Raw genomic sequence first — 27,964 nt, 5'->3', positions numbered from 1 at the left:
AGCAGCTGAAAGGGAAAATCTTTCATCCGCATTGGCTTAGACACACACACACACATACATGCACACACACACATACACATGTACACACACATACACATGCACATGCCATCAGAGGCCAGAGCTTCATCTCTGTGGATTTACAATTAGCAGAGAACAGCCAATGAAAATGAGCCCAGAGGATGAATGATAACCAATAACAATAATAATAACAGTAATAATAATAATAGTAGTAGGGGGGAGGGTTTCTTTATTCCAGTCTGCCGGTCTGAGTCTGTATGTAGCCCCCAACATGTTCAAGTATCGGATCCGCATGTTTTTCAATGAACTGAAAGTCCTGGTGTTTATGCGATCCGATTCGAGACAGTCCGGCTCAGACACCGCGGAGAGACGAACCGGAACCGGAAACACCGGAAACACCGGAACCACAGGAACCGGAACCGCCGTCGGCAGCGCCATGAGAGGCCTGGGGATGGGCGGCTGCGGCTGGCCCCCCTTCGTGGACTGCGGTTCCCGTGACGACGAGGAGGAGTACTACGGCAGCGAGCCGCGGCCCCGGAGCCTGGCCTTCGAGGAGCCGAAGCTGCAGGTCCAGGTCCAGGGGCTGGACGCCGTGAGTCTGGCCAGCACCGCCAGCAGCCTGAGGACGCCGCAGTGCCGGATCTGCTTCCAGGGCCCCGAGCAGGTCAGTCTGGGGGGGTGTGTGTGTTAATGTGTGTGTGCGTGTGTGTGTGATGAGAGCGTGTGTGACTCCAGGACCAGGACCAAGTCTCAGGTCTCTGATCGGACCAGGACCAGGAATTTTTCGCTAGACGAGATTACATACAAAGTCAATGTAAAGGATAGCCTAGAAATCTAGCTGCACTCTAGCGGCAGCAAATATATTTGCTCCGTAGGTGGGTCTAGAAACGAGCCATAGGAACTTTTTGAGTCTCGAACACCGATTGTGTTCACCAATCACAGCGCTCTATCTGTTTAGAGAGTCGTTGGGCGGCTTAACGCCATGACGACATACATTTTAATTGGCTTGTCAGGCTAACGTCATCCTGCTCTTTGCTCTGATTGGTCGTAGCGCTACCCTATTGGTGCAGAGGCAGTTTGAAAGACAGCCTTCATCCCGCCCCCTGGATTGAGCCGAGGTCTACCGGTCGTTGCCAGACTAGACATGTTAATGATATAGTCTGGTGCGTCAGGCTAGGTAAAGATGCGAATAGACGCGAATTTGTGCCGGCGGCGCGAATCGCGGGTTTGCGCGAGTTCAAAAAATTCAACTTTGGCGAAATATTCTCGTGAAGCTGTTTGGGGACAGCCTATCAGCGCCTGTAGTTTGTGTCCTGGCACCGATCCTACCAAGCAGGGAATCAAACCGGACCCTGGTGAGCCTGGAATACCGTTGGGAGTGGCCGTCATCCAGGCGCAGCTCCTGGAGAAGGCGGTGAAATTCCCCCAGCTGTGTACGCCTCTGGATGATGTGACTGACCCAGACACGACGCCGTTTAGATTTCCGACCAAGGGGGCAGTTGTCGGTCTGAGAAGTGAAGCTCACTTCCGCGTTCAAAAAACTGCAATCCCCTCGGCTTCCTCTGGGGGCTGGTGTCAGAAAGCAGCGTTCTCCATGGACCCCCATGTTAAAATCGCCGACTTTACATCCTCAATAAACATGATCAAAGCCTGGTGTCAGAACGTTTTTTTTGTCTCAACCGATAGTTTCTACCCCCGCACACACTCTGAGGGGGGTGAATTTTACTGTTATTAGGTTAAAACTCTGGCCAATTAGGGCGCGGAAACGTTGAGTGACAGGTCCGAGCAGCTCCGTGGACAGCTGCTTCGAGGCCAGTGGGCGGGTTCTCGGCCGGTAAATCCAACATGGCGCTGTTCAGGCCGCCATATTTGAGTCACAAAAACGACTCCCCAAAACCAATGGGTGACGTCACGGACGCTACGGCCATTCTTTTTACAGTCTATGACCAGGACCAGGACCAAGACCAGGGAGAAAGTTTGTCTCCTTTATTCTCATCTGCCATTTTGATTTGTGAAACACAGAAAATACAAAGAGATGTGATTCATGGAGCTGCTGCAAAACCAGGACCAGGACCAGAACCAGGTCTCTGATTGGACCAGGTCTCTGGTCTCTGATTGGACCAGGTCTCTGGTCTCTGATTGGACCAAGTCTCTGGTCTCTAATGGACCAGGTCTCTGGTCTCTGATTGGACCAAGTCTCAGGTCTCTGATTGGACCAGGTCTCTGGTCTCTGATTGTACCAGGTCTTAGGTCTCAGGTCTCAGGTCTCTGGTCTCTGATTGGACCAGGTCTCAGGTCTCAGGTCTCTGATTGGACCAGGTCTCAGGTCTCTGATTGGACCAAGTCTCTGGTGTCTGATTGGACCAGGTTTCTGGTCTCTGATTGGACCAAGTCTCAGGTCTCTGATTGGACCAGGTTTCTGGTCTCTGATGGACCAGGTCTCTGGTGTCTGATTGGACCAGGTTTCTGGTCTCTGATGGACCAGGTCTCTGGTCTCTGATTGGACCAAGTCTCTGGTGTCTGATTGGACCAGGTTTCTGGTCTCTGATGGACCAGGTTTCTGGTCTCTGATGGACCAGGTCTCTGGTGTCTGATTGGACCAGGTTTCTGGTCTCTGATGGACCAGGTCTCTGGTCTCTGATTGGACCAAGTCTCTGGTCTCTGATTGGACCAGGTCTCTGGTCTCTGATTGGACCAGGTCTCACGGTGCGTTCACACCGGACGCAAAGCAAATTTTTAGCTCGACGAGATTACATACAAAGTCAATGTAAAGACGCGAATTTGTGCCGGCGTGAAGCTGTTTGGGGACAGCCTATCAGCGCCTGTAGTTTGTGTCCCGGCACCGATCCTACCAAGCAGGGAATCAAACTGGACCCTGGTGAGCCTGAAACACCGCTGGAGCGGCCGTCATCCAGGCAGCTCCTGGAGAAGGCGGTGGAATTCCCCCAGCTGTGTACGCCTCCGGATGACGTGACTGACCCAGACTAGGGGTGGGCGATATGGCAAGAATATCATATCACGGTTTTTGAAAAATAAAATCCGATCTTAAATCTAAAATTGAAAACAGACAATTTAGGTCAAAGAGCATTTCTAAACAAATTTTAATGGGCTCTATGCACAGCTCCACTACTTCCTGAACTTAAGGCAGCTCCTTTATTTCCTGTCTTACATTATTAGACAAACTGATTAATCCAGGTGTGTCTGAGTAGTCACAATGATCAGACACACCTGGATTAATCCGTTTGGGAGCTGCCTTTCAGTAATTCAGGAAGTAGTGGAGCTGTGCATAGAGCCCATTTAAATAGTTGCAGTTTTGCCAACATGTGCAAGTAAACATACTCTGATAAAATGCACTCTTGCAACATAAAAGGTGCCCCAGACGATCCTACGATCTCTGCACTTTGGCAGATCGTCTACACGCTCTAATCCTTCACGATTTAATGTCGTCATATCGCCCACCCCTAACCCAGACACAACGGCGTTTAGATTTCCGACGTATCTCGGACTTCCACAGCAAGTACAGCGACGCAATTGACCTCTGTCTAAGCCCCGCCCCCTCCACTCACTCGGACAAACAGTCAACATTCGTAGGAGACATTTCACAGGAGGCAATTGATGATTTTTGGAAACAGAAAGATTAAATATCATCTCGAAGTCACCAAAACTTAACTTAGCTTTACTGCTATGGCTGTCGGTTGCCGCGAAACGCTGATAGCGACGGGCTAATTTCTGTTAGCCTGTCTATGGAGTTTTACATTATACGTTAGCATTAAGCTAGCGGACTTTATGCTTAGTTGTGATACTGGCTAACATCTAAACATCTCTGACAATATGTTGCCTCAAATATGTTGTTGACTTAACTTAGAACAGATGTAGGCATCCTTGTTAATTTTATCCACGTTTAGTTGGTGTTGTTGTGGTCTACCGCATAACTTGATCCAGAGTAGACACTTCTCTCGGTTGAGATGTGGCTTGGGAAAAGGTAAAAAAAAAAATACACCCCGTTGCCCAGCCTCTCGGGATACCTAGTGTCGGAGTTGCATGTACCCCATGCACACCGTTTGACCGTTTTAAACTTAAAATGTCAAGAAAAAACATATAAAAACGAATGAAAACTGACTAACTGCAATGCATTTCAATGGACGTGGAAGCAGAGAATGTCCGAGTGTACGGGCTAGCTATGCTCACTGTGATTGGCTCATCGCGTTTGGGGGCGTGGCTTAGCCATAGGTCAATTGTAGTGATATCAGTCATGGTTGATGACAGAAAGAAATGGAGGGAATAATTGCTTTATTTTATATATTGCGGTAGCCCCTCCCCTTCAGACCCGGTCCAGTCCAGTCTGGTCCGGTCCAGTCTCCTGCTCTGGTCCTCTGACCCGTCAGTGTGTTGAGAGCCGACACCATGGCAACAAAGAAACTTTAACTGCTCCCTGCTCCTCAGGGATGGGTTAAATGCAGAGAAAGAATTTCACTGTACTAGCTGTATATGTGACTAATAAAGTACCTTTACCTTACCTTACCTTAACCAGTTCGGTCGTCAGGACAACAAACTGAATATGGATGAGCCACTAAAATATAGATCAGTTATTGATCCTGGTGATCACATGACCAGACGAAGAAGATGAAGATGATGATGAAGACACACGACTCCGTCCTCCATGTCTCTCTCTGGTCCGGGGCCAGGTGTTTGGTTCTGGCCAGATGTGCAGAAACCTGGTCCGGTCTGTAGATCCTGTTGGAGCACAGATGGATGTTACCATGGCGTCAGAGAGAGAGAGAGGCGTAGTGTTATTACAGCCCATGTGCTAATTCATGACTTTATCTGCCTCCGACTTCTATTGTGAGACGACGTCGTAGTAAAGTGGAGACGCAGTCGGTTCTGGTCTGAGTCCAGTCCACCGTCCAGACAACTCACTCAGTCACTCAGTCACTCAGTCACTCAGTCACTCACTCACTCAGTCACTCAGTCACTCAGTCCGTCGGTCCGTCGTCGTGGTCGTCTCTCCGTAGTAACGGGTGGCCGGTGGTTTTGGCGAGGTGACTCATCGTGCATCAACGGCGCTCTGCTCCAGACAAAGAGCCAGAAAACAGAACAGAGACTCCACAGCACAGCGCCGATACTCAGGGTTCACAGAGAGGAGGAGGAGGAGAAGAGAGGAGGAGAGGGGGAGGAGAGGAGAGGAGGAGAGGAGAGGGGAGGGGAGGAGAGGAGAGGAGAGGAGAGCAGAGGAGAGGAGAAGAGGAGGAGGAGGAGGAGGAGGAGAAGAAAAGAGGAGAGGAGGGGAGAGCAGAGCAGAGGAGAGGAGAGGAGAGGAGGGGAGGGGAGGAGAGAAGAGGAGAGGAGAGGAGAAGAGAGGAGGAGGGAGAAGAGAGGAGGGGAGGGGAGAGGAGAGGAGAGGAGAAGAGGAGGAGGAGAAGAAGAGAGGAGAGGAGGGGAGAGGAGAAGAGAGGAGGAGGAGGAGGAGGAGGAGAAGAGAGAAGAGGAGGGGAGAGGAGAGGAGAGGAGAGGAGGGGAGAGGAGAGGAGAGGAGAGAAGAGAGGAGGAGGATGGAGGAGGGGAGAGGAGGAGAGGAGGAGGAGAAGAGTAAAGGTCATGGTGGCTGTGACACAACAAGTTAACACCTTAGTGGAGGAACACAACGCCACATCAGCCCAGCAGGAAGTGTGTGTGTGTGTGTGTGTGTGTGTGTGTGTGTGTGTGTGTGTGTGTGTGTGTGTGTGTGTGTGTGTGTGTGTGTGTGTGTTTATGTTGACTGAGGTTGAACAGAGGCTTCTGTCTTTAATTTAATGTCTTTGGATGTTCCTATATTTGTCCTGTCAACAAATCCAATAGAAACCAGTATTTTGTGTGTGTGTGTGTGTGTGTGTGCGTGTGTGTGTATCTCTGTGTGTGTCCTGTGAGTTAAATGATGAAACGCGTTGTTTGTTCAACAGAAACAAACACTGAGTTGTTGTTTTTTCCAGATTTGAAGCTTTTTCCTTGTATTATTATTCATGGTGGTTTAATGTGAGTCTGCAGGTCTGGACCAGAACCAGGTTTCTTTAGGACAGCGTGTGATGATATGTTTTTACTCTTTTCAGTCTCTGAATCTTTTCATTTACCTAAAGATAATCTGTTTATTGTGAAGTCAGAGCTCAGTGACGGTGAGAAACCAGCCTGGTTTCCTGGTTTAGGTTGAACTGACTGTTACAATGATAAACATGATGATAATAATCAACATTATGATTGAAGAACAAAGAGACGATAAAAACAGTGAATGGAGCTCATGTGGGTTGTAGTGGTACAGTTAGTTAGTATCCAGGAAGGTGAAAGAACTAGAATAAAACAGGATCCAAGGAAACTCAACTCTGCTCTGGTACAAACATGTTTGTGTTTTTAAAGGTAGCCTATAATTAGGCAATATATCACGACAGGCCGTGGTATATGCTCATTATACCGGGCGCATGACGTCTGTCCGACTACCCATTTCTCCGACCATACATTTCTTTATTTTTGCGTCCCGTAGTCCGACCTCCCATTTCTCCGACTTAAAGCAGATATCATCGGCACGGCCGTTTCGGCTAATGCTGTGTTCAAGGCAGGCTTTTGAAACCGTAAGTTACAGCTTCAAGTCACAACTACGACTTGGTAGCGTTCCAGGTAACCCGTAGTTTTTACCGTCCTGTTGTCTGTGAAAGTTCCCTATAACGGCCACTCGTAACTTCCGACCCGTGAACTCGTACCAGATCGAACTGGTATGACTTCACAGGAAGGAAAAACACAAAGTACGAGTTTCCTTGAACACACCATGAGTTAGCAGCCCCCGCCCTTGTCAGGCATCAATTGGTCCTCGTGCTACGTCACCACATTCACGCGCATCCCTTGGCTGCACACACAGCCCTTCATGCCGTTCTCTCCCCTCATTGGATAACACTTGTATCCCACAAGGAAAATTTTCTCCTCGGGTTACAGCAGAGCAGAGTGACGGAGAGACTCGTGTTTAGGCTGAAATACTTCATGTAAGTGATTGCTGACGGAAAATAGGACTATTTAGGACTTATATTAACAAAAACATTCCACTGATATCTGCTTTAAGTAGCCCTAACCCTTAACCTTACCCTAAACCTAACCTCAACACTGTAGAATGGGTAGTCGGAGAAATGAGCCGTCGGACTTTTGGGCAGTCGGACTGACGTATGCTCCCCCATTATACCACGGCTAAGGGGCGTTGTTCCCCCTTAGAGTGGTATAATGAGCATATACCACGGCCTGGAGTGATATATTGCTTTTATAAAACGGTTACCAATAATGACAATATGAAAGAGGGATACACAATCAATTTCATGTAGTTTTATTCAACCAGAAATACATATTATCCAACAAAATAGCCTCACTGTGAAGAAATAGTCCCACCTCTCCAGACGTTAGCTCCAAGTTCTGCATCTCGTCTTTTCCTCAGCTTTTTTTTCAAGTGAAAGTCACTGCCCAATCCCCTCTACCATTGTTATCCCTCCCCGGAGGTGAAAATTAACCTTAAGGGGCTGTGTCCACCAAACGCGTTTTCAGCGCTGACAGCGCTCTCAGCGCTGCTTTCCCAGCGCTTAGCGCTGTCTCACTCCCTCGTCAGAATGCCGCTGTTGCTAGGTTACAAAACGAGTCCTCTGACACTTCCGTGTTCCTGCCTTGTTTAATGTAAACACGACAACGAGTGTCAGAAATACACAACAGCATTAGCGGCAGCTTTTGACATGGACCCTGAGGTCGGCCTACCTTCAATACAAGTGTGGGTCATGATATAAACCGAGCCACGTCTCCAGATGTGTTGCTGTGGTAACGTGTGTCCCGCACCTTCTTGATTCTGTCAGTGCGGTGAAAAGTGACATTGACGAGCGCGGCGCTGTTCTAAAAGTTGAACAGATTTCAACTCTAAGCGCTCTACACGCCACGACAAAAAGAAGCAAGCGCCGAGGGCGCTGAGCGCTGTGAGCGCCCAACTCAATAGGGTTTGAATGGAAAGTAGAAGCCCAGAGCTCTAAAAACGCGTCTGGTGGACACGGCCCCTAAAGCAGAAGTAAGGTGAATGTTAGTGTTAATATAAGTCTTAAATAGTTGTATCTTCCGACAGCAATCACTTATATAGAGTGTTTGGTCTGAAACACGGGTCTGTCAGTCACTCTGCTCTGCTCTGAGCCGAGGAGAAAACTTTCCTTGTATCCTACAACCTTTATCCAATGAGGAGAGAGAACGGCATGAAGGGGCGGTCCTCTCTGTGTGTGCAGCCAAGGGATGCGCGTGAATGTGGTGACGTAGGGACGAGGGCGGGGACTGCTAACTCCATCGGCTGACAAGAAGTTAGCCAAAACCACCGGATCGCTTACTTCTGCTTTAAACATGTGAATTCAACTACTTTAATCCATTTTTTAACATCGTAAAAACATCAACTGTCTTTTGCTACGGACGGCAACAGTCCATTGTCATGGATACACGGTGCCTGACGCGGAGTGATAGCCTACGCTGTGATAAGGCTTTAGAATAGTAGCCGTGGTATATGCTCATTATACCACGGTTAACAACCAATCAGATTGCCGGATTTCAACTTTCCCCCCATCTAGCGGTGCGGTTGCATATCTGAACGTATTCTTGATGTTGCATTCAGGTGAAATCGGGCAGACGTCAGACAGACAACAGACGCTGCATGTAACAGGATAAACAAGCGTCTATGTAAACAAGTGGTCCGCCAGCACGAGGCAAAAACAATACAGGCCTGACAATATGTTGTCATGGTGATGTCGTATTGTTTACCTGACCCACGTTTTAACGTAAAATAACGTAACGTAAAAAATGGCGATGCAACATGGCCGCCTCGGTTCGGTGCGTCGCCCACTTATGTATTTGTAACGACTTGTAACAACTCATTCTAAGGTACCAGAAAGCTTTCATTTGTATGCAGCTGTGATTCCACTTCAGTGAAATACGGATTTATGAAAGACAGATTTGATTTTTGATAATAAAAAGCCAAATAAGTTACACACTGGAGCTTTAATGTTCATCATGAAACCAGACGTTAGAGAAGAGTTGACTCCTGGTTTCAAACTAAAGAACAGCAGTTTCATGTGTTGTCCAATTGAATAGAATAGAAAATACTTTATTTTATTGACCATTTTCATGCAAAGGGCAAATCTGTTTTTTACTGACACGTGCAGAAAATCAGGTTAAATCCAAACAAAATCAATTGCAATCTACCTCCTCTATTGTTCTGTTTAAAGTTCATTTTTCAGACTGTTTTGTCTTTTTTTATAAGACATTGTGTAACTTCTCCTGTTATCTATTCATGAAAATTGATTATTTGGTTCTTCTGTCTGTTTTTCATTAATCAGTAATCCCCCCATCAGCAAACTGAAGTGTTCCTTTCAGCTCTGAATGAGCCGTTCATATCATTCATATCTACATGGAGCGGGTAAGCTCGTTGCTGGCTGCCATGTGGTGTCGCCATGTTTTTACGTTCAGTGGCAGCGTGACGGTAGGAAACCACGGAAACTCAGCGGAGACACCGGACTGTCGAGGCTTGTTTATGCCGTTCCGTGCAGCGGCTGTCGTCCGTCTGCCGTCTGCCCAATTTCACGTGAATGCAGCATGAAAAATACGATTGAGTTGCTTGAGATATACAACCACAACGCTAGATGGAGGAATTCCTACACAATGTACCTTTAACATTATTTATGTTATTATCATGTTATTATTTATTATATATTAATGGCCACTGGAGGGCGTTATAATGAGGTTGTAAAACATTTTATCACAGAGTCACAATCTGTGGTTTTTATTTTGTCCCACTGACACAAACCTGCTGCTCAGTCACTACTACACTGCAAAAACTCTAAATCTTTCCAAGAATATTTGTCTTATTTCTTGTCAAAGTGTGTAATTTCTAGTCAAAACTAATCTCTTTTCACTTAAATTAACTTGTTTTTAGATCTTTTCACTTGTTTCAAACTAATTTTCACTTGAAATAAGTAGAAAAATCTGCCAGTGAAAGCGAGTTTTTTGTGCTTGTAATAAGAAAGAAAAACTTGCTCCACTATCAGAATTTTCTACTTATTTCAAGTGAAAATCTGCTTGAAAGAAGTAAAAAGTGTCTGAAAACAAGCTACTTTTTATGTGGCGAGTCTTATTTTGAGTATAATGAGATTTGTTTTGACTAGAAATAAGAAAAATATTCTTGGTAAGATTTTAAGTTTTTGCAGTCACTACAGAGACTGAGGTGTATCACTCTGCACCTGAAAATAGTCCCCACATAACGCTCATATAACAATATAATAACAATACAACTACTGAAAATACAACAGGAGGAGGAGGAGACGTTTAGGAAACTCAGCCAATGAGGTTAAATAGGTTAATTTTAAGAGTGACTTTACAGCTGACTTCATTACACACACACACACACACACACACACACACACACATGCTCCAGTTTTTTCAGTATGACTCCGTCCGGCTCGTCCAGATGTGACCTTTAATGTCTCATGTGTTTTTACTGCGTGTTGTCTTCAGGTACCGTCTGAATTTAAAAACAGGGAACCGCCTGCAAATGAATTAGAAGAAGAAGTAGAAGAAGATGAAGAAGCGTTTAGCCACATAATGTGTTCCACTCCCATTATCTCTCACTTGTTTTCAATTAATTGATCAATTTGATTTGATCCAGTTCAGTACACTTAATAGCTTTTCCTCCCCGGCCCTTCAGAATAAAAGCGCTGATGTAAAATGAAGCTCATTAAAAACGTACAGTCAGAATCATCATCAGATTTAATGTGTCTGACACGTTACGAAGGTTTCGTCTAAAAACACAGTCACTCATTCACTCATTGATTTACATTCACGTGCATCGTCATATTATCACAGTGTGTGTTTGTCCTCTTCGTTCTTCGCCTTAGAGACACGGCGATCGACCAATCAGAGCGGACTACAGGTCTTGCAGCGGTTTTCTCATTCCCCTCCTGTTTGTTTCAGAGTGTAGTGGGATGAAAGAATCTGCTCTGGTAGCGTTGAAGCAGCAGCTCTCATGTTTACCTTCTGTATGATTGATGTGGCCAAAAAAAAAGATTTGTTGGTACTGGACTTAATTTCCATTTAATTTTTTCTCTTATCTGGGCGAGACACTACAGGCAAAAACACTGTTTTTTCATGCACTGATAAATTTTGAGATTTTTGGCTATTTTTCTTCCTTAACATACATGTATTCTTTCAGAAAAGTCAAAAGAAATAGTAGAAAATCCACATTAAGGTTTTTATTTTACTTCACTTTGTCTCTTTCATCTGTACATTTCTCCTAAATTCACCAAAAGTTAGTCTGACCCATGTCAGGTGTCATTGTAAAGCTCTCTCTCTCCTGAACAATAATCTGGGCTCCAAAAATGGTCATTTCCTCCGTATCTGCAACAAATCGTTAAAGTACGACTGACAATAACAATCTATGTAATTTTACAGTCCAAGTCTTTAAAGGCCGTTTTCTCAGAAAGAGTTTTTCAGACTCAGACTCTGAGCTAGAAATCTCCACTTCAGCAGCACTTACAGACACCAAACCTTCCAGTTTGATCCCTTTCTATATTCTGAAGGTATTTACAGAGGGGATTGTTGATATATCATTCACAGCCTCATTTATACAACATTTTAATACTAAAAAGACATTTGATTTTTTTTTTAGGGCTGGTGACAGTATTTTCTCATTTACAGAGTGATAAAAAGAGATATCCAAAATCCTCCTCTGTAAAAACTTCTGACTCTAATATGTCAACAAAATAAAACAAGAATTTTGAAAGTAGCTTTATCCATTGTTCAGATTTAGGTTATGTAAATATATGCAAATGAGCGTATTTTTCATCAGATATTGCCTCATTTACATATTTAAACATAAAATTTGACAAAACTTGTAATACAAAAAATATTTGTCTTAATGTGAGTGATAAACTTGGGAAGTTTCATGGTGATATCTGTTAGTTTACATTTTTACCCAATTCACCTGTAGTGTCTCCTCCTCTGTGTCTCTAACCCTCCTCTCCTCCATGTGCATCATCTGTTTCCAACAACGAAGCCGGTGAGAAATCAATCCATGGAGCGGTGGATAACGTTATTTATCATCTACCATGTTACCATGTGTATATCTGTGTAGTCTTATCTGTCATCAACAAGAGATTACGGGTTACGGGTTAGCGCGTTAAGTTTGTGTGGCGGTGTCGCCATGGAGACGAGAGCTGGGACACGGGTCGGGTTTGATTGGTTTCCTGAAGCTGAACTCACTCGGTTCAGGTCTGTGAAGTATTGATCGCTGCCTGAGAGTCTGATTCTGGATCAGATCTGGAGCTGAGTGTAAATAACAGAGATTTATTTTATTTCACTGCGGAGCTAGCAGCCTCGCTCTGGGTCTGAGATCTGTCTCTCACTCATCATCAGTGGACGGAGCTCCAGATGAGACATGGATGTAGATGACACACACACACACACACACACACACACACACACACACACACACACACACACCTCAGCGTGACATTTTAGAAGATGTTTGCCTCCATACGTTTTTTTATGCAGCAGCTCGTCGACCTCTGAGCTTCCCCGTCTTATCTTTATAATGTCAGCAGCAGCAGCAGCAGCAACTTGTTCTAAAGTTTACGAGCAGCACGAGGCTCATTGACAAACACCGGGACACTTCAGGGCTTTTATTGTGAAAGGGAAGGTCAGTGGAGCCCAGATCGGCAGATGTTGATTAAACAGACGAGGTCCAGTGATCGAACCCTGAGTTTAACTCTGAGTCACAGGGGACAGAGTTAAAGGTAGAGTCCTTAAAACACTAAATGTAGACGTATACAACAGAGCACCTCCTCTATCACCTCTGGGCTTCTGCTCAGGTGGTGGTGAATGTTTTGGTGTAGTTATTGTGTTTTCTCCTCAGCCAATGACAGAGCTCAGCTGAAGTTGGGCGTGTAGCGTTGTGAGCTTGTATAAGAACTACCACCAAGATAAACAGAGACTGGACGCTGTCAAGCCAACGGGAGAAATGGTTGATACACACTTAGGTTTAGTTTAGTTTAGTTTAGTTTAGTTTTGCACATTAACTTGCATAAACAATGAAAATAGTAAATAAAACATTGTGCAGGAGAGGTAGAAGCCAAAAAAGGCTTATAAAAATACCTCCCCTATGTAAAAAACAAACAACAACAACAACAACAACAACAGTGGTGGTCTTCAGAGTAGGAAGACAACACAGAAATTCACAACATAAAAAACAGAAAAGAAAGAAAAACAAAGAAAAACAGAAAGACAAATTAACATAGAAAAATGAAAGATACTGAATTAGTAAAAAACAAACTAAAAACAGTTTACATAATGAAAAAGGAAAAAAAAAATTAAATTACAAATTGACAGATCCAGAAATGCTACAAATCTTAACTAAAAAATGATTTTTTTCAGTTGTTTTAGGTATCGTATCATTTAGGTTTTATCCGATACCAGGTACTTTTTAAACGGTGCCTGAACCGGTGCGTAAAGATGGAAAACATACAAACTTTGTTGAAAAACGGTGCCTTTTCATCTTTAAGGCATATCGTGACGTGCAAGTTGAACAGAATATTAATTTAAATATATATACATACAACTTAGACTAAGGAAAACATTAAAGGGACAACAAGGAGTTTCGGAAAGTGAAGTGTTTTCACACTACATTTCCCATGAGCCTTTGCGCGCACGGTGAAATTCTTGGACTGGTGCAAGATGGACGAGAGCGAAAACATTTGCCAAGAATGTTTTCATTGATCAAGAATGAAAGTCGGAGATTGGAAGACGATCAGATACCGTTGTAGTTCCGACCATAAACGATGCCAACTAGCGATTCGGGAAACCGAAACTAGGAAATGCTGGGCGAGCCGACCACTAAATAATAATAACTAAATAACTATGAAGACAAAACGATATAATAATCGAAAATGGAGCCATTAACAAGTGGTAACGTAGATTCATCCACATTAATATGAGACTCTTTTAGAACCAAATACAAACTCCTCTGGGTATCATTTATAAAACAAAGTTGTATTTACAAACTGCAACGAACAAACCTCCAGACTCTGACTTTAATTAATTTAGAAATCTGTTCATCTGATTTTAATCTTAATTAAAATTAATTTACATCATTTTCTGATGCCTAAACACAAAAAACAACTGATTTGATCCTAAATTCACTTCTTCAAGTTTTTAAATCGTCTCTTCAGTCATGTCTTATTCTCACTTTTCACAGATAAAATCCACGACCTCTGACTTCTGTACAAAATAAATATGATTTAGTTCTGCTATTGATTATAAACCAGGTTTCTGATCAGTCTCTGATGAGTTGGATGTTTTCAACATGTTTGTTCGTCTTTCTCCTTCTTTGTGTCATCGTCATTTGTTGTAATGTGTTTTAATCAAACTGCTTCAGTCCTTTTCTGTGTGTGTGTGTGTCAAACTAATTAACACACAGAATAAAAAACCTCTGGCACCGTATTATTCCATCAAACAGGAGCAGCAATTATTCTCCATCAGCAGAACATCTCACATTATTTTCTGTCCTAATGGCGGCGCAGACAGAGGAACGTGTCCGTCATCGCTCTGACACACTCAGTTAACGTCATTAAAACGCTGCGTTCAGTCTGTGTCTCCGTCACAAAGTCCAAATGTTGAGTTACACTCAGAAAAAACTAAGAAACTGGAAAATAATCACATGTGACAAGATGGTGGCAGCGATTTTTTATTTTTTTATTTTACTGAGAAAACCAGTGAATCATCTCGGCTCCAAACGACCTGTTAGTTTCTGCCTGAGGAAACAATGAAGCTGCCGTTTGTATGGACGTCAGCTGTTAAAACACGACATGAAACTACTCCAGTTAGCTCAGTCATGTTGTAACTCAGATATCCGCTGGAGAAAATATTTTTTCATGGACCGTTTATTGAGTCACTGAGTTATTAAAGTTAAACAGGTAGCTAACCGTTAGCCGGCTAATCTATGATAACCATGACTAATTACAAAAACGTGAAAACGTAGGCTAATGTAAAATAGTAATGTTTGTCCAATCATTGGTTTTATAAACTTTACAAACATCAGATTAGTCTAAACGGTGATATAGTGACGTGAAAAATGAGATATAGTGAAACTCGTCTGTCACTATTGTTCTCATGCTGGTTTTCTACCCAGAAGTAGTTGTAAACAACAAGGAGATTCGTTCCAAGTGCCGTATTTACCCAGAATGCATCGCGCTTTGTGCTGTCAAAGTCACGTGTGCCAGCAAGGTCCATTTTTTCTTCTGTTTTCCGTTAACCGTTTACCGTTTCCGTTTACCTCTAACTGCTCCTGCTTTTAACTATGTTTCAATTTATCCTAGTCTCCTTTAAATTATGGTGTTGTTATGTTTTTGTATGTTTCAAATGTTTTGTCTTCTGTCCTTATATGTTTTGTGTTTCATCTTGGCTATATTGTAAATTAGGTTACTCCTCAATATATCTCAGAGTTTAAATAAAGGTTATGAAACGAAATGAAATGAAATGAAATGAAATGAAATGAAGTGAAATGAAGTGAAACGAGGATCAAGCAGAAATCTGAGCTGTGTTGCAGTTTTAATCAGTGGGACAGACAGGATGTGGTCATCAGTCCTGACGTGGACTCAGACCAGCAGAGCTCAGGTGTTGAGGAGACTCTGGATTTGACCCAAAAGCATCACAGACTGCGGTGCAATAATTAAACGTGTCATAACGAGGGGGCGGAGCCTGATAGTTAATCATTCAGGGCTTCGATTGAACCTAATCCCATGAGGCGATGCTGGTCGTCCATCGACCTGTAGGTGGCGCCGTTTCTCCAGCAGAGACGCTGAGAGGAACGTAGATTAAAGTCTTTATATAAAGATCTGAGACGCCCAGATGTGAAGTGGCCTTATATTACAGGCCTGTTTACAGTCAGGTAAATACACAGAAACTAAGACACTTAAGAGTTTTATTTATTTATAAAGTGTCACTGTGGCTCAGAGACTGAACTCCCTCAGGTGTAAAACAGGTTCAGTTCATCGTCTCTTTAATCAGCTGCAGTGTCCCTGACCACATTCATTCAATGTGTCTTGGGTGTGTTAACTACAACATTTTGCACAATAACCTTTTTGTATTCTGTATCTATCTTTATCTTTATTCTGTTCTCTTTTATTCTTTTAATATGAATCCTAAATTGTATATAGTATATGCGTATTTTATTTTATTTTTTTAATCTTATATTATTACAATTTTTATTTTATCGCCTCACCTTTTACTATATTTTGCACCTCTGTCTCAAGTTCCTTTTGCTGTAAACTGACTTCTGCTCTTGGCAATGAAACATTTCTGATCCTGGTTCATGTGGTGAACAGGACCCAGATCAGATATACTGTAAACTGTACATTAACACAGTGTTTTCCTCTGTGTGTGTGTTTCCCTACCTGTCCTGCAGGGGGAGCTGCTGAGCCCGTGTCGCTGCGACGGCTCGGTGCGCTGCACCCACCAGCCCTGCCTCATCCGCTGGATCAGCGAGAGAGGATCCTGGAGCTGCGAGCTCTGCTACTTCAAGTACCAGGTCCTGGCCATCAGCACCAAGAACCCACTGCAGGTAGAGACACACCTGAGACACCACAATACCACAACACACCTGTATCACCTTAAAGGGGGAGTGCCGTTTTTTTACAACCTGGACCTTATTTCTAGCATAAAATCCGATCATTTCCTCACCCAGATAACTTTGGTGTCATTACAAGTCGTTGTGATGAAATGAGCTCCAGCCGAGAGCCGCGTATATCCGTATAATGGAGTCTACAGGGCAGCAGAATGCAGCCTCTAAATAACACATTATCTGCAGAGAAACTCCTTCATTTCACCAATATTTTGTTATGATATTGTATTGTATTGTATTTTATTAGCACATAAAAGATATATAAAACAGCATATTAAAAAGTGGAACAACAACAAAAACAAACATACAAAGTATACAGTAGCAAATGTGCAGGAGTAACCAAAAAAAACCCGAAGGGCTTGTCAAGTTGTCCTTCTAAAGATAAACATTCAACATAAATGTAATTTACAGTAATATGTTAGTGCTATTCCCCTCTGAGTCCGGGGTTAGCTGTTATCAACATCCGGGGTCTGTAGGTTCGTTTCTGCGTGTTTCCGACTTGTCAGAACAAAATGAGCAGCTGGATGAAGTTCAGCTTCCTCAGGCTTCCTCTCCTCAACCTGGACTCACTAAAGCTCCGGCTAGTTGAGAGAAAAATGGACCCGAATGCCGAAGCAGAATGATTATTATCAGAATGAGCCGCGCTGCGCTCAGAGATGACATCATCCAGGTCAGAGGTCAGTAGGTCAACCTACAGACCCCGGATGTTGATACCAGCTAACCCCGGACTCAGAGGGGAATAGCACTAGCCTATCAGAACTAAATATTGGTGAAATGAAGGAGTTTCTCTGCAGATAATGTGTTATTTAGAGGCTGCATTCTGCTGCCCTGTAGACTCCATTATACGGATATACGCGGCTCTCGGCTGGAGCTCATTTCATCACGACTTGTAATGACACCAAAGTTATCTGGGTGAGGAAATGATCGTATTTTATGCTAGAAATAAGGTCCAGATTGTAAAAAACAGGAAATTCCCCTTTAATCACCTACAACACCTGCACTAAAACCAGCAGCACCAAGAACCAACTGCAGGTAAAACAACTGCAACACCTGTACAACAACATCAACAACACTGTCTGTTGTCATGGTGTTGTCATGGTGTTGTCAGTGGTCCCGTCTGTTGTCGGCTCTGCTGCCATATTGCTCCGACACATTCTCCGTGTGCGTCACCGTCCTTCTGCCCTCACAGCAGCCACAGGTCTGAACGTATGAGGCTGCCATCAGCGCGCGTGTGTGTGTGTGTGTGTGTGTGTGTGTGTGGGGGAGAGAGAGTCACTTCTGTGTTGTGTGTCTATTTCTTCCATTGTTCAGTGCAGCGTCTTTACATTACCTGCTCCACAATAATATTTTGACTGCTCATCAATAAAGATATTTACACTTCAGCTCTACTGTTACATGGAGCAGTGAGGACTTAGACTCAGATCTGGAGTCAGTTTCTGCTGAAACAGGGAAATAAGAGCTGTTTAAATGGAAATACTGAAGTTAGCTATTTAAAAAATATATATATATATCTGTCTTTATTAACTCAAACATCATTGAAGGGAAAAAGGATTGTGGAAAGAAGGAAGGGGAAAGGAAGTAAAGAAAGATGGAGGATAGGGAACAGAGGTCAATTGGATCAAAAGAGGAAGGAAGAAGAAGTAAGGATGAAGGGAAGGAAGGACAATTTGACCCAGAAGGACAACAGGAGGGTTAAAGGGATAGTTCATCCAGAATTGCAATTTCACTCATTATCTCCTCCCCCTCATGTGGACTAAGGGCTGGGAGAAGTTTCAGAGTCCTCCGTGGCTTCTCTGAGTTACAGGGGGTCTCGGCGTAGCAGTGCATGTCCATATAACTGTTGCAAATGGATACCAACTGTCTTTGTAACAAAAAGACACACCAAAAAACATCCAAATACCTCCACGCTGCTCGTATGTAATGTCCGTCTTGTATTGAAGCCCCGAAATGCAAAATTGTCCCGAAAAAAATTCAATAAATCTATATTTCAAGCTTGTTCGTAGCGGAAGCTCCTCTTCCCGGTTCGTCCAATTTGGACGAGGAGCTTCCGCTACAAAACCCAGTGTCTCTGTACACGATGAGGGTCAATAAGACGGAAGCAGAACTCTGACCTGTCGACCTGTGTGTGTTTGGTTTCCGGCTCAGTGGCAGGCCATCTCCCTGACGGTGATAGAGAAGGTGCAGATCGCAGCCATCATCCTGGGCTCGCTGTTCCTCATCGCCAGCATCTCCTGGCTCATCTGGTCGTCGCTCAGCCCCTCGGCCAAGTGGCAGCGTCAGGACCTGCTCTTCCAGATCTGCTACGGCATGTACGGCTTCATGGACATCGTCTGCATAGGTAAACAACACACACATACACTGCAAAAACTCAAAATCTTTCCAAGAATATTGTCTTATTTATCGTCAAAATGTCTCATTTCTAGTCAAAACAACCCATTTCCACTTAAAATAAGACTCATCACCTAAAAATTAACTTGTTTTTAGATCATTTTCACTTGTTTCAAACAAATTTTCACTTGAAATAAGTAGAAAAAATCTGCCAGTGAAAGCAAGTTTTTTGTGCTTGTAATAAGGAAGAAAAACTTGCTCCACTATCAGATTATTTTAAAGGGACAACGAGGAGTTTCTATTCGGTTATAAAAAAAGTCTCACGTTAATGTGGATGAATCTCCGCTACCCACACTTGTTAATGGGCCCATTTTCGATATCGTTCTGTCTCTATCGTTATTTTGTTATTATTAGTGGTGGCGGAAATGCTGGTCGAGCCGACCAGCGTTTCCTTCGTAGCGAGTCATGAGAATAACGCAGCCAAATTGCCGTTTATGATCGGAACTACGACGGTATGTGAACCTCTTTGAACCTCTGACTTTAATTATTGATGAATGAAAACATGAGTCCGTCTTGCGCCGGTCAAAGAATTTTACGGTGTGCGCGGAGGCTCATAAATGTAGTGTGAAAACGCTTCGCTTTTCCAAAACTCCTCGTTGTCCCTTTAAGTGAAAATATGCTTGAAAGAAGTAAAAAGTGTCTAAAAACAAGCTACTTTTTAATGTGATGAGTCTTATTTTAAGTATAATGAGATTTGTTTTGACTAGAAATGACATTATGACTAGAAATAAGACAAATATTCTTTGTAGGATTTTGAGTTTTGCACACAGAGAACTCACAGAGGAGCAACAACAGAAGAGATATATTAGTGATCATTAGTTTGATTATGCGAGGACATGATGAGGGAAAGATGTGTTGGTTTCACATTCTGCTGGTCGTTCAGGTCGTTAGAAAATGACAAAGTGAAGCAGCAGATGGTTCGTGGAGAAGAAGCGCCAGGCAGAAAGTGATGAAATGGCAGCGAGGAGCAGATTCTGTTTTCCAGCAGCAGCAGCAGTCTGGTGGTGGACTGTTAATGTAAGACGACACTCAGAACAGATGGCAGCAGATATCTGCGCTACGACTATTGCCAACTGTCTATTCTCATCCTCAGGCGACAAGTTTTACCTCTGAAGCTGAATCTGTTAGCTCCCGGGTCTGTTAGCTCCTGAGCCTGTTAGCTCCTGAGTCTGTTAGCTCCTGAGCCTGTTAGCTCCTGAGTCTGTTAGCTCCTGAGTCTGTTAGCTCCTGAGCCTGTTAGCTCCTGAATCTGTTTGCTCCTGAGTCTGTTAGCTCCTGAATCTGTTTGCTCCTGTTAACTCCTGAGTCTGTTAGCTCCTGTTAGCTCCCGGGTCTGTTAGCTCCTGAGTCTGATAGCTCCTGTTAGCTCCTAAGTCTGTTAGCTCCTGAGCCTGATAGCTCCTGAATCTGTTAGCTCCTGAGTCTGTTAGCTCCTGAGTCTGTTAGCTCCTGAGTCTGTTAGCTCCTGAATCTGATAGCTCCCGTTAGCTCCTGAGCCTGATAGCTCCTGTTAGCTCCCGGGTCTGTTAGCTCCTGAGTCTGATAGCTCCTGTTAGCTCCTGAGCCTGATAGCTCCTGTTAGCTCCTAATTCTGTTAGCTCCTGAGTCTGTTAGCTCCTGAGTCTGATAGCTCCTGTTAGCTCTTAAGTCTGTTAGCTCCTGTTAACTCCTAATTCTGTTAGCTCCTGAGTCTGTTAGCTGCTGAGCCTGTTAGCTCCTGTTAGCTCCTAAGTCTGTTAGCTCCTGAGTCTGTTAGCTCCTGTTAGCTCCTAGGTCTGTTAGCTCCTGAGTCTGTTAGCTTCTGAATCTGTTAGCTCCTAGGTCTGTTAGCTCCTGAGCCTGTTAGCTCCTGTTAGCTCCTAGGTCTGTTAGCTCCTAGGTCTGTTAGCTCCTGAGCCTGTTAGCTCCTAGGTCTGTTAGCTCCTGAGTCTGTTAGCTTCTGAATCTGTTAGCTCCTAGGTCTGTCATCTCCTGAGTCTGTTAGCTGCTAAATCTGTTAGCTCCTGGGCAACGATGCAAACCGTTTCGCCAAGAGGTCAATGACCACTTGGCTGTTGGGTTCGCACGTCTTTTATGGGTGAATGAGGTGAACTTCAGTACCGCTAACCGCCACAAGTTGTCACTTCACCTCACTGGTCCCTCGTGACTGTAAAGGCCCCCACATACTCGGGCGGACTCAGTGCGGACCCAAAGCGGACGTCCGCCAGACCCGTGCGCGCAAAGCTCAATATTTACGACCGCGCGGACTCCGCGTATGCGTACTCGGTGTCACATAATAGACTGCTCTGCGGAAAATCTTCACATCGACCTGTTTTTAATGTGTTTTTAATGTGACCAACAACATTGATGCTGCGTTCAAGACAACTCGGAAGTCGGAAAAAAACGAGCTCCGAGTTGTAAAAAATGAATTGAACGGCGTCGAACTCGTAAATTACACGTCGGAAACTCGGGCATCATATCAGAGCTCCGACTTTCCGACTTGACGTCACGACAACATCAAAACATGGCGGCTCTTGTCTTAAACGGTTAGAATTTAGAAATTTTAAGTTATTTGTTGAGGTTTGAATGCATTATTTTTGTGTATTATTGCAGTAGCCTATATGAAATACTTTTATATTAAGCTGTGATTGTTGTATGGTGTGAAATTGTGTTCCTCGTATGTGACGGAAATAACATTTAACTATTATCAAGGCTGTAACATTATATGTACACTCATCTGCGGCGTCTCCTCTCCTCCAAAATAAACATCATTTACTGCTGCATTTATTTTTTAGGGCTGGGACGATATGCTTTTCTCCCGATTCGATTCTTCTACAGTTTTTTGGATGGCGATTCGATTTAAATTGCGATTCTACGATATTGCCGTTTCTCTTGATTTTTAACATTTATCTGCACACAAATACTGTAGGAGCCTATAAATTAACGTACTCCATTATAAAGTGAACTTAAACCCTTTTCAAAAGCTGGACTCTCTGTATGTAAAAGGCTAACAAATGCACATTGCACAATATTTAAAACCAATTTTTTTCAAAAAAATAAATCGATTTTTTTTTTTTTCCATCAAAAAAGATGTCGCAATATTTATGTGAATCGATTTTTTCTCCCACCCCTATTATTTTTCGTATTCAGCGATGAGCCACAACATGCCAAACTTCCTTCGGGTATCCATGTTTCTTTTCTTCCGTGTTCCTGCAGCGTGAACGCAATGATGTCGAAAGTCGGAAATTTCCGAGTTGGGAATTCCAACCTCCGAGTTGTTATGAACGCACCATGAGTTCAGCCTCACTCACTCTCTCTCTCTCTCTCTCAATTCAATTCAATTCAATTCAAATTTGCTTTATTGGCATGACAGTTAAAAGAACTATGTTGCCAAAGCATTAGGAATCAATGACACAATACAACTCATGAAACCAAATATATACAACAATATACAAATAAATAAAAAGTATACATAAAATTATTTACCCTATGCGTGTGTGTGTGAGCATGCACGTGTGTGCTGATCAAGTTCTCTCTCTCTCTCTTATACACAGTCTAAATGAAATGAAACTTATATACAGGATATAAATAAATAATGAGTGTGTGTGTGTGTGTGTGTGTGTGTGTGTGGTAAGATTGGGCATCATTAGACTGTTGCAAGTTGTTATAAAACATACACATATTGTTCTTAAATGATGGCAGTAACAAATGATACTTAAAAACAACAACAGTATTAAATGACATCAATAGTCGTTCTGATCAGCATTCGTGTACTTTTCTAGTATCGTGGCAGAGTGTTACATATTGTGCAGCTAATTTAGTAAATTGTGGATCTTCTCCCAGAAATACTTTTAACAGATCATCTCCTGTTTTCCCCTGATATGATGGATCTGCTGCAGTTCTCTTTTGTATGAACACCTCTCTCTCACTTTGGTACAGAGGGCAGGAGAGGAGAAAATGGGCCTCAGTTTCTGTTTCTCCTGAAGAACATCGTTTACATGTTCTTAGTTCTCTGGGCTTCCACTCTGTGTCTCTCTCTGCCTCTCAGGCCTCATCATCCACGAGGGCTCGTCCGTCTATCGGATCTTCAAGCGATGGCAGGCCGTCAACCAGCAGTGGAAAGTTCTGAACTACGAGAAGTCGAAGGACTTGGGCGACCCGCTGAGTTCGAGTAAGACGGGCGCTCGCGGCTCGCGCTCCTCCAACCCCCACGGCCTGGCCAGCAGCGGCGGCAGCGGCGGCGGCGGCCGACACAGCCGGCGGCTAAGGACTATTCTGAACCACCACTGTGGCTACACCATCCTCCACATCCTCAGCCAGCTGCGGCCCAACGACCCGCGGATCAGCGCCGCCGCCAACCGCGAGGTGGTGATGAGGGTCACCACCGTATGAGGGGACGGGCTCGTCTCCGCTGTCCAGATGTAAATGATGAGTTGGACGGACTTGATGGACTAATATAAAGCTGCATGAGACAGACAGACTGGTGTCGCAGCAGCAGCAGCGTCCACTCAGTCTCCTCTGGTTTCATGCCGATACAGGACGACGTAGGCGGCTGCTTTTCAATAACTAAAAGAACTCATGTGATAAAAATAAGGACGTTTAAACGTGTTAAAGACATGAGGCGAGAGGGGACGAGTGTAAACTGGCTTTGTAAAACTAAATCCAAGAAGACGAGATGAAGAGATTTTCCAGTTCAATATCAGGATGCACAGAGACATTTCTTCTGTTTCGGTTTTTGATCCTTCTCTCGGTTTGATTTGTATCTGATTCTTTTTGGTTTGTTTTTTACTCACTTTGATTTTGTACGGATGTTTGATTTTAGAGGAAATCATGTAACTCTCATACATGCCAAGCATTTCCAACAAGACAACTATGTATAATGATGATCTTAAAAATTTCTACGAGCTAACCGAACCGATGCTGGTAAAACAAAGACCGAAAACTGAAACAAACAAACAAACAAACAAACAAACCAACGCGAGGGAGTCGGAGGAGGCGACAGAACAATAATCATTACAAGTCAAACAAAAAAAAAAGAAAAAGAAAAAACTACAAAATAAAAAAAAAGAAATCAATAAGATTTCAGTGACACTTAAACCTTTCTGCAATAAAGATGCGTATGTACATTTCACAGGGACGTTTTGCATGGGTATATAATTTTATTCTTCATCACATAACATAAGCACATGACAAATTTGCTCTATTTCGAATGGTGCTTGCCAAAATAAACACTTTAAAAACATCTGATTTCATTGCACCAACTTTTTGTCGACGTGACAAACGGCAGAGTGTTCCAGCGACTTCAGCTCAAATACAGGTTGTTGCTGCTGTGTGCTGATTCAGATTTGATAATAAGTAAAAACTATTGGATTAAACTCGGGGATCTGACGATCTCTTACTAACCGGTGTCGCTCTGTCTTTTCTTTAAGAGGTCGAAGTGTGTGTGTTTGTGTGTGTGTGTGTGTTAACAGGGTTCCTACACATAAAAATTCCAAACTTTTTCCAGAACCTAATTTCCAGACTTCTCTAAAAGAAAAAAAATTCAAATAATTTCTGACATTTGAGTAATTAGATGTGTATCATGTAAATAAATTATGCAATTAATCGTTTGGTTTCATTATTATGAATTTGTACGTCATTATGTCACCAAATAATTCCCAGGAGATTGTAGCGAGGTACAAAAGCGCATACAAAATAATTTTCCCAGATAACTTCAGACAAGACCAAACCCAGAGAATTATTAAGGTAATAAATATATTTCCATACAATACTTTCCATTTTCCATACTTTTCCATACTTTCCATACTTGCGTATAGGAACACTGGAACATGTGGTGAGAGTTGTCCTTCACTGCAAAAATTCAAAATCTTTCCAAGAATATTTGCCTTGTTTCTTGTCAAAATGTCTCATTTCTAGTCAGAACTAATCTCTTTTCACTTAAAATAAGACTCATCACCTAAAAAAATACTTGTTTTTAGATCATTTTCACTTTTTTCAAACCAATTTTTAGTTTTATTTGAAATAAGTAGAAAAATCTGCCAGTGAAAGCAAGTTTTTTGTGCTTGTAATAAGAAAGAAAAACTTGCTCCACTATCAGATTTTCTACTTAATTCAAGTGAAAATAAGACAAATATTCTTGTTAAGATTTTGAGTTTTTGCAGTGTTTATTTAACTGTGTCAAAATTACTGATTGATTGCACATGTGCAGGTCGGTGAAAAATGTCTCAAATCTTAGGGTCAAAATGTCTCCATTTGGGAGCAGTCTGGAGCTCTGAGCGATCATTTAAAGGACTATTCTGGGCAAATTCAAGTGTGGGCTGTATATTCCTAACATTTTAGGTCTAAAAGAAGGAATCTGCAGATGTTCAGTTTAATGTCTCCTGTTTTGCGGTAGTTGTGTCTGTCCCCGCGTCGCCACGGCAGCGATGAATGGGAGCGGATTGAAGTTCTGCTGCTTAGGCTGTTTCCATCCCTCAAAGCCACAGACAGCGTCAGATGGCGACTGAAACATAATTGTCCTTTAAAATGGAATTAAAATTTTTGTGATCAGAGTAAACTTGATGAATCAATAGATAATCAATCAGGTGATAATCTGCTGCTTTAATGCCATGGCAACCTTCATATTTCACTTTGGTTCAAAACAAACCATCAATCAACTCTTTGTGAATGTGTTTGAATGAAAAATGGTTTCTGTAATGCGCTTTGGGTATTGATAAAAAAACGCTATATAAATGTAAACCATTATTATTATTATTAATAAACACCTGAGGTCATCCAGGGTCAGAGGTCAGAGGTGTGTGTGTGTGTGTGTGTGTGTGTGTGTTAGTTCAGGTACAGACTACAGACACTCCTGCGTGTGAATGAGGCAGCGTCTGTCGCCACCTGGTGGTGATCCGTGTTGTTGTCACTCAGTGTCTCTGCGAGTCCATTTTATCTCAGTCAGTGCAGGACCATGACACACACACACACACACACACACACACACACACACACACACACACACACATACAGACACAGAAGAAATTTCACTTTAAAAAAAGAAAGAAAAAAAAGTTATCTTTTATTTCTGAATCAGATCTTTAAATTTAGGCCAAAAAATATCATATTATTATTATTTGCAGCAGGAAACAAACCATGGTCCTGGCTGAGACTTTTATTTTGAAAGGAAACAGTTATTTTTTTATTTAACCTTTATTTAACCAGATAAAACACTCATTGAAGAGTGATCTGGCCAAGAAAGGCAACAGCACACGTCATAGTAAATAAAGACAAAACAACAACAAAACAAACATTGACATAGCAGTTTGACAAATAGTGAAGTGTGGAAAAATGTGACTTGACGATGGAGAGTGAGTGAATAAACACTTTTATGCCTGGGTTTTGGATTAAACATGTCGGGGTTTTTTTTTTTTCAGAAACTTTATTATGTAAGTCAATACAAATCAATACACCAACAAAACGAGCACTATGGAGGTATTTGGAAGCTTCCGCTACAAACAAATATACACTTTTTTTTTTTTTCGGGACAATTTCGCATTTCGGGGCTTCAATACAAGACGGACTTTAGATAGAGCAGCATGGAGGTAGGCTATTTGGATGTTTTCTGAAACTTCTCCCAGCCCTTAGTCCACATGAGGGTGAGTAGCCTAGATAATGACTCTGAGTGCAATTTTGGGTGAACTATCCCTTTATAAATAGGAAATAATACGCTAAGTTGTTTTATTTTGATAGTGTGTCTTCCGGTCTGCAGGTTTCACCAAACCGGAGGAACCGGTCGCTGCTTGGTTAAACATTGTCCCGGAGAGAGAGAGAGACTTTGTCCTCAGGCTGCGGTCTCCGCCCTCACCTGTCCGCTCGGTCCAGTCCACACCTCCATGTCCACGCGCCACGCGCCACCGGGAACACGGACAGGTGAGAGATGAGCCAGGTGAACTGATCACCGGAGAGCACGAGCTGGTCTGAGGAAGAGGAGGAGTGAGACGGTCCGTGATGAAGAAGATGAAGATGTTCTCCTTCCTGCGCCCAGGTGAGTCTCACTACTGTCTCAGGTGAACTCAGTCTGGTGTGGTTGTTTTTTTTAACAACTTTATTGACAACAAGAGTATACACAGGACTGAATACAGTTAGATGAAATAAGTGTATACAACATTAATACACAACCAAACCATCATAAATACGCCAGGGGATGACAGCAAGACAGAAAAAACATAAACTTAAATAAATATTTTGAAAAGCTTACAAAGATCATAGGTTTTAACAGCTTTTTTATTCTCACAATCACAGAGGGAGGAGATATATTGACCAACATATGCAGACAGTTCCAAGAAGTTTGGCTTCTTACCAGAAAATTTAGATTTATGTATATACAATGTGGATAAAATAATTAACAAATTCATATAAAACTGAGAATTTAGTTTTTTTTTTGTCATATTCAGTGTAGCCAAACAAAACATTTTCCCAGCATAAATTAAACTGGGGGTGAATATGATGCGTGCCAGTCTGCTCCAAAGTTGTCTGGTGTGTGGGCCAGACCAGAATAAATGAACCAAGGTTTCGTTGACAGAGACACAGTGGTACAGGTCACATCAATGTCCTTCTTAAGCCTTTGTATGTAATGATTAGTTGGGTAAAATCTATGAAGCATTTTAAATGAAAGTCTGGTGTTGTTGTCCCACTCAGCAGGTCATATGGATGACGTCATGGCAGGATGTCATGTGATGTAATTTAATCTATAATAACTATAATAACTGTTACAGGCTGTAATAATGTAATGACGTCATAAACACAGGAAGCCGTTCTGCTGTGGAAGCAGATGTTTAATCTCATGAACTCAACAAACTCTTGACCTGAACTCACCTGAAGCAGCAGCAGCAGCAGCAGTTGCTAACA

General features: G+C 42.8%; 1 protein-coding gene across 1 annotated transcript; it reads left to right on the top strand.

Moving 5' to 3' along the window:
- The first annotated feature begins 65 nt into the window (after positions 1 to 65).
- On the top strand, positions 66 to 24,477 carry marchf9 (membrane-associated ring finger (C3HC4) 9). The gene is made up of 5 exons (XM_085782949.1): positions 66 to 80; positions 113 to 682; positions 16,493 to 16,648; positions 18,854 to 19,046; positions 23,124 to 24,477. The coding sequence occupies exons 2-5, from the start codon at positions 290 to 292 to the stop codon at positions 23,465 to 23,467; spliced, it is 1,086 nt and encodes a 361-aa protein (XP_085639075.1). The 5' UTR covers positions 66 to 80; positions 113 to 289; the 3' UTR covers positions 23,468 to 24,477.
- The last annotated feature ends 3,487 nt before the right edge of the window (positions 24,478 to 27,964 follow it).

This window comes from Trachurus japonicus, chromosome 7 (genome assembly GCF_045865225.1).
Source record: "Trachurus japonicus isolate A0001 chromosome 7, Traja_1.0".
Taxonomy (NCBI): Eukaryota; Metazoa; Chordata; class Actinopteri; order Carangiformes; family Carangidae; genus Trachurus; species Trachurus japonicus.
The sequence above is the reverse complement of the archived record's forward strand: the minus strand, read 5'-3'. Positions and strand labels throughout refer to the sequence as shown.

Coding starts and splice junctions, on each gene's coding strand:
- marchf9 (XM_085782949.1), top strand. CDS start 290: ATGTTCAAGTATCGGATCCGCATGTTTTTCAATGAACTGAAAGTCCTG. Junction 683..16,492: donor GCTTCCAGGGCCCCGAGCAG/GTCAGTCTGGGG, acceptor CCTGTCCTGCAG/GGGGAGCTGCTGAGCCCGTG. Junction 19,047..23,123: donor CATGGACATCGTCTGCATAG/GTAAACAACACA, acceptor TCTGCCTCTCAG/GCCTCATCATCCACGAGGGC.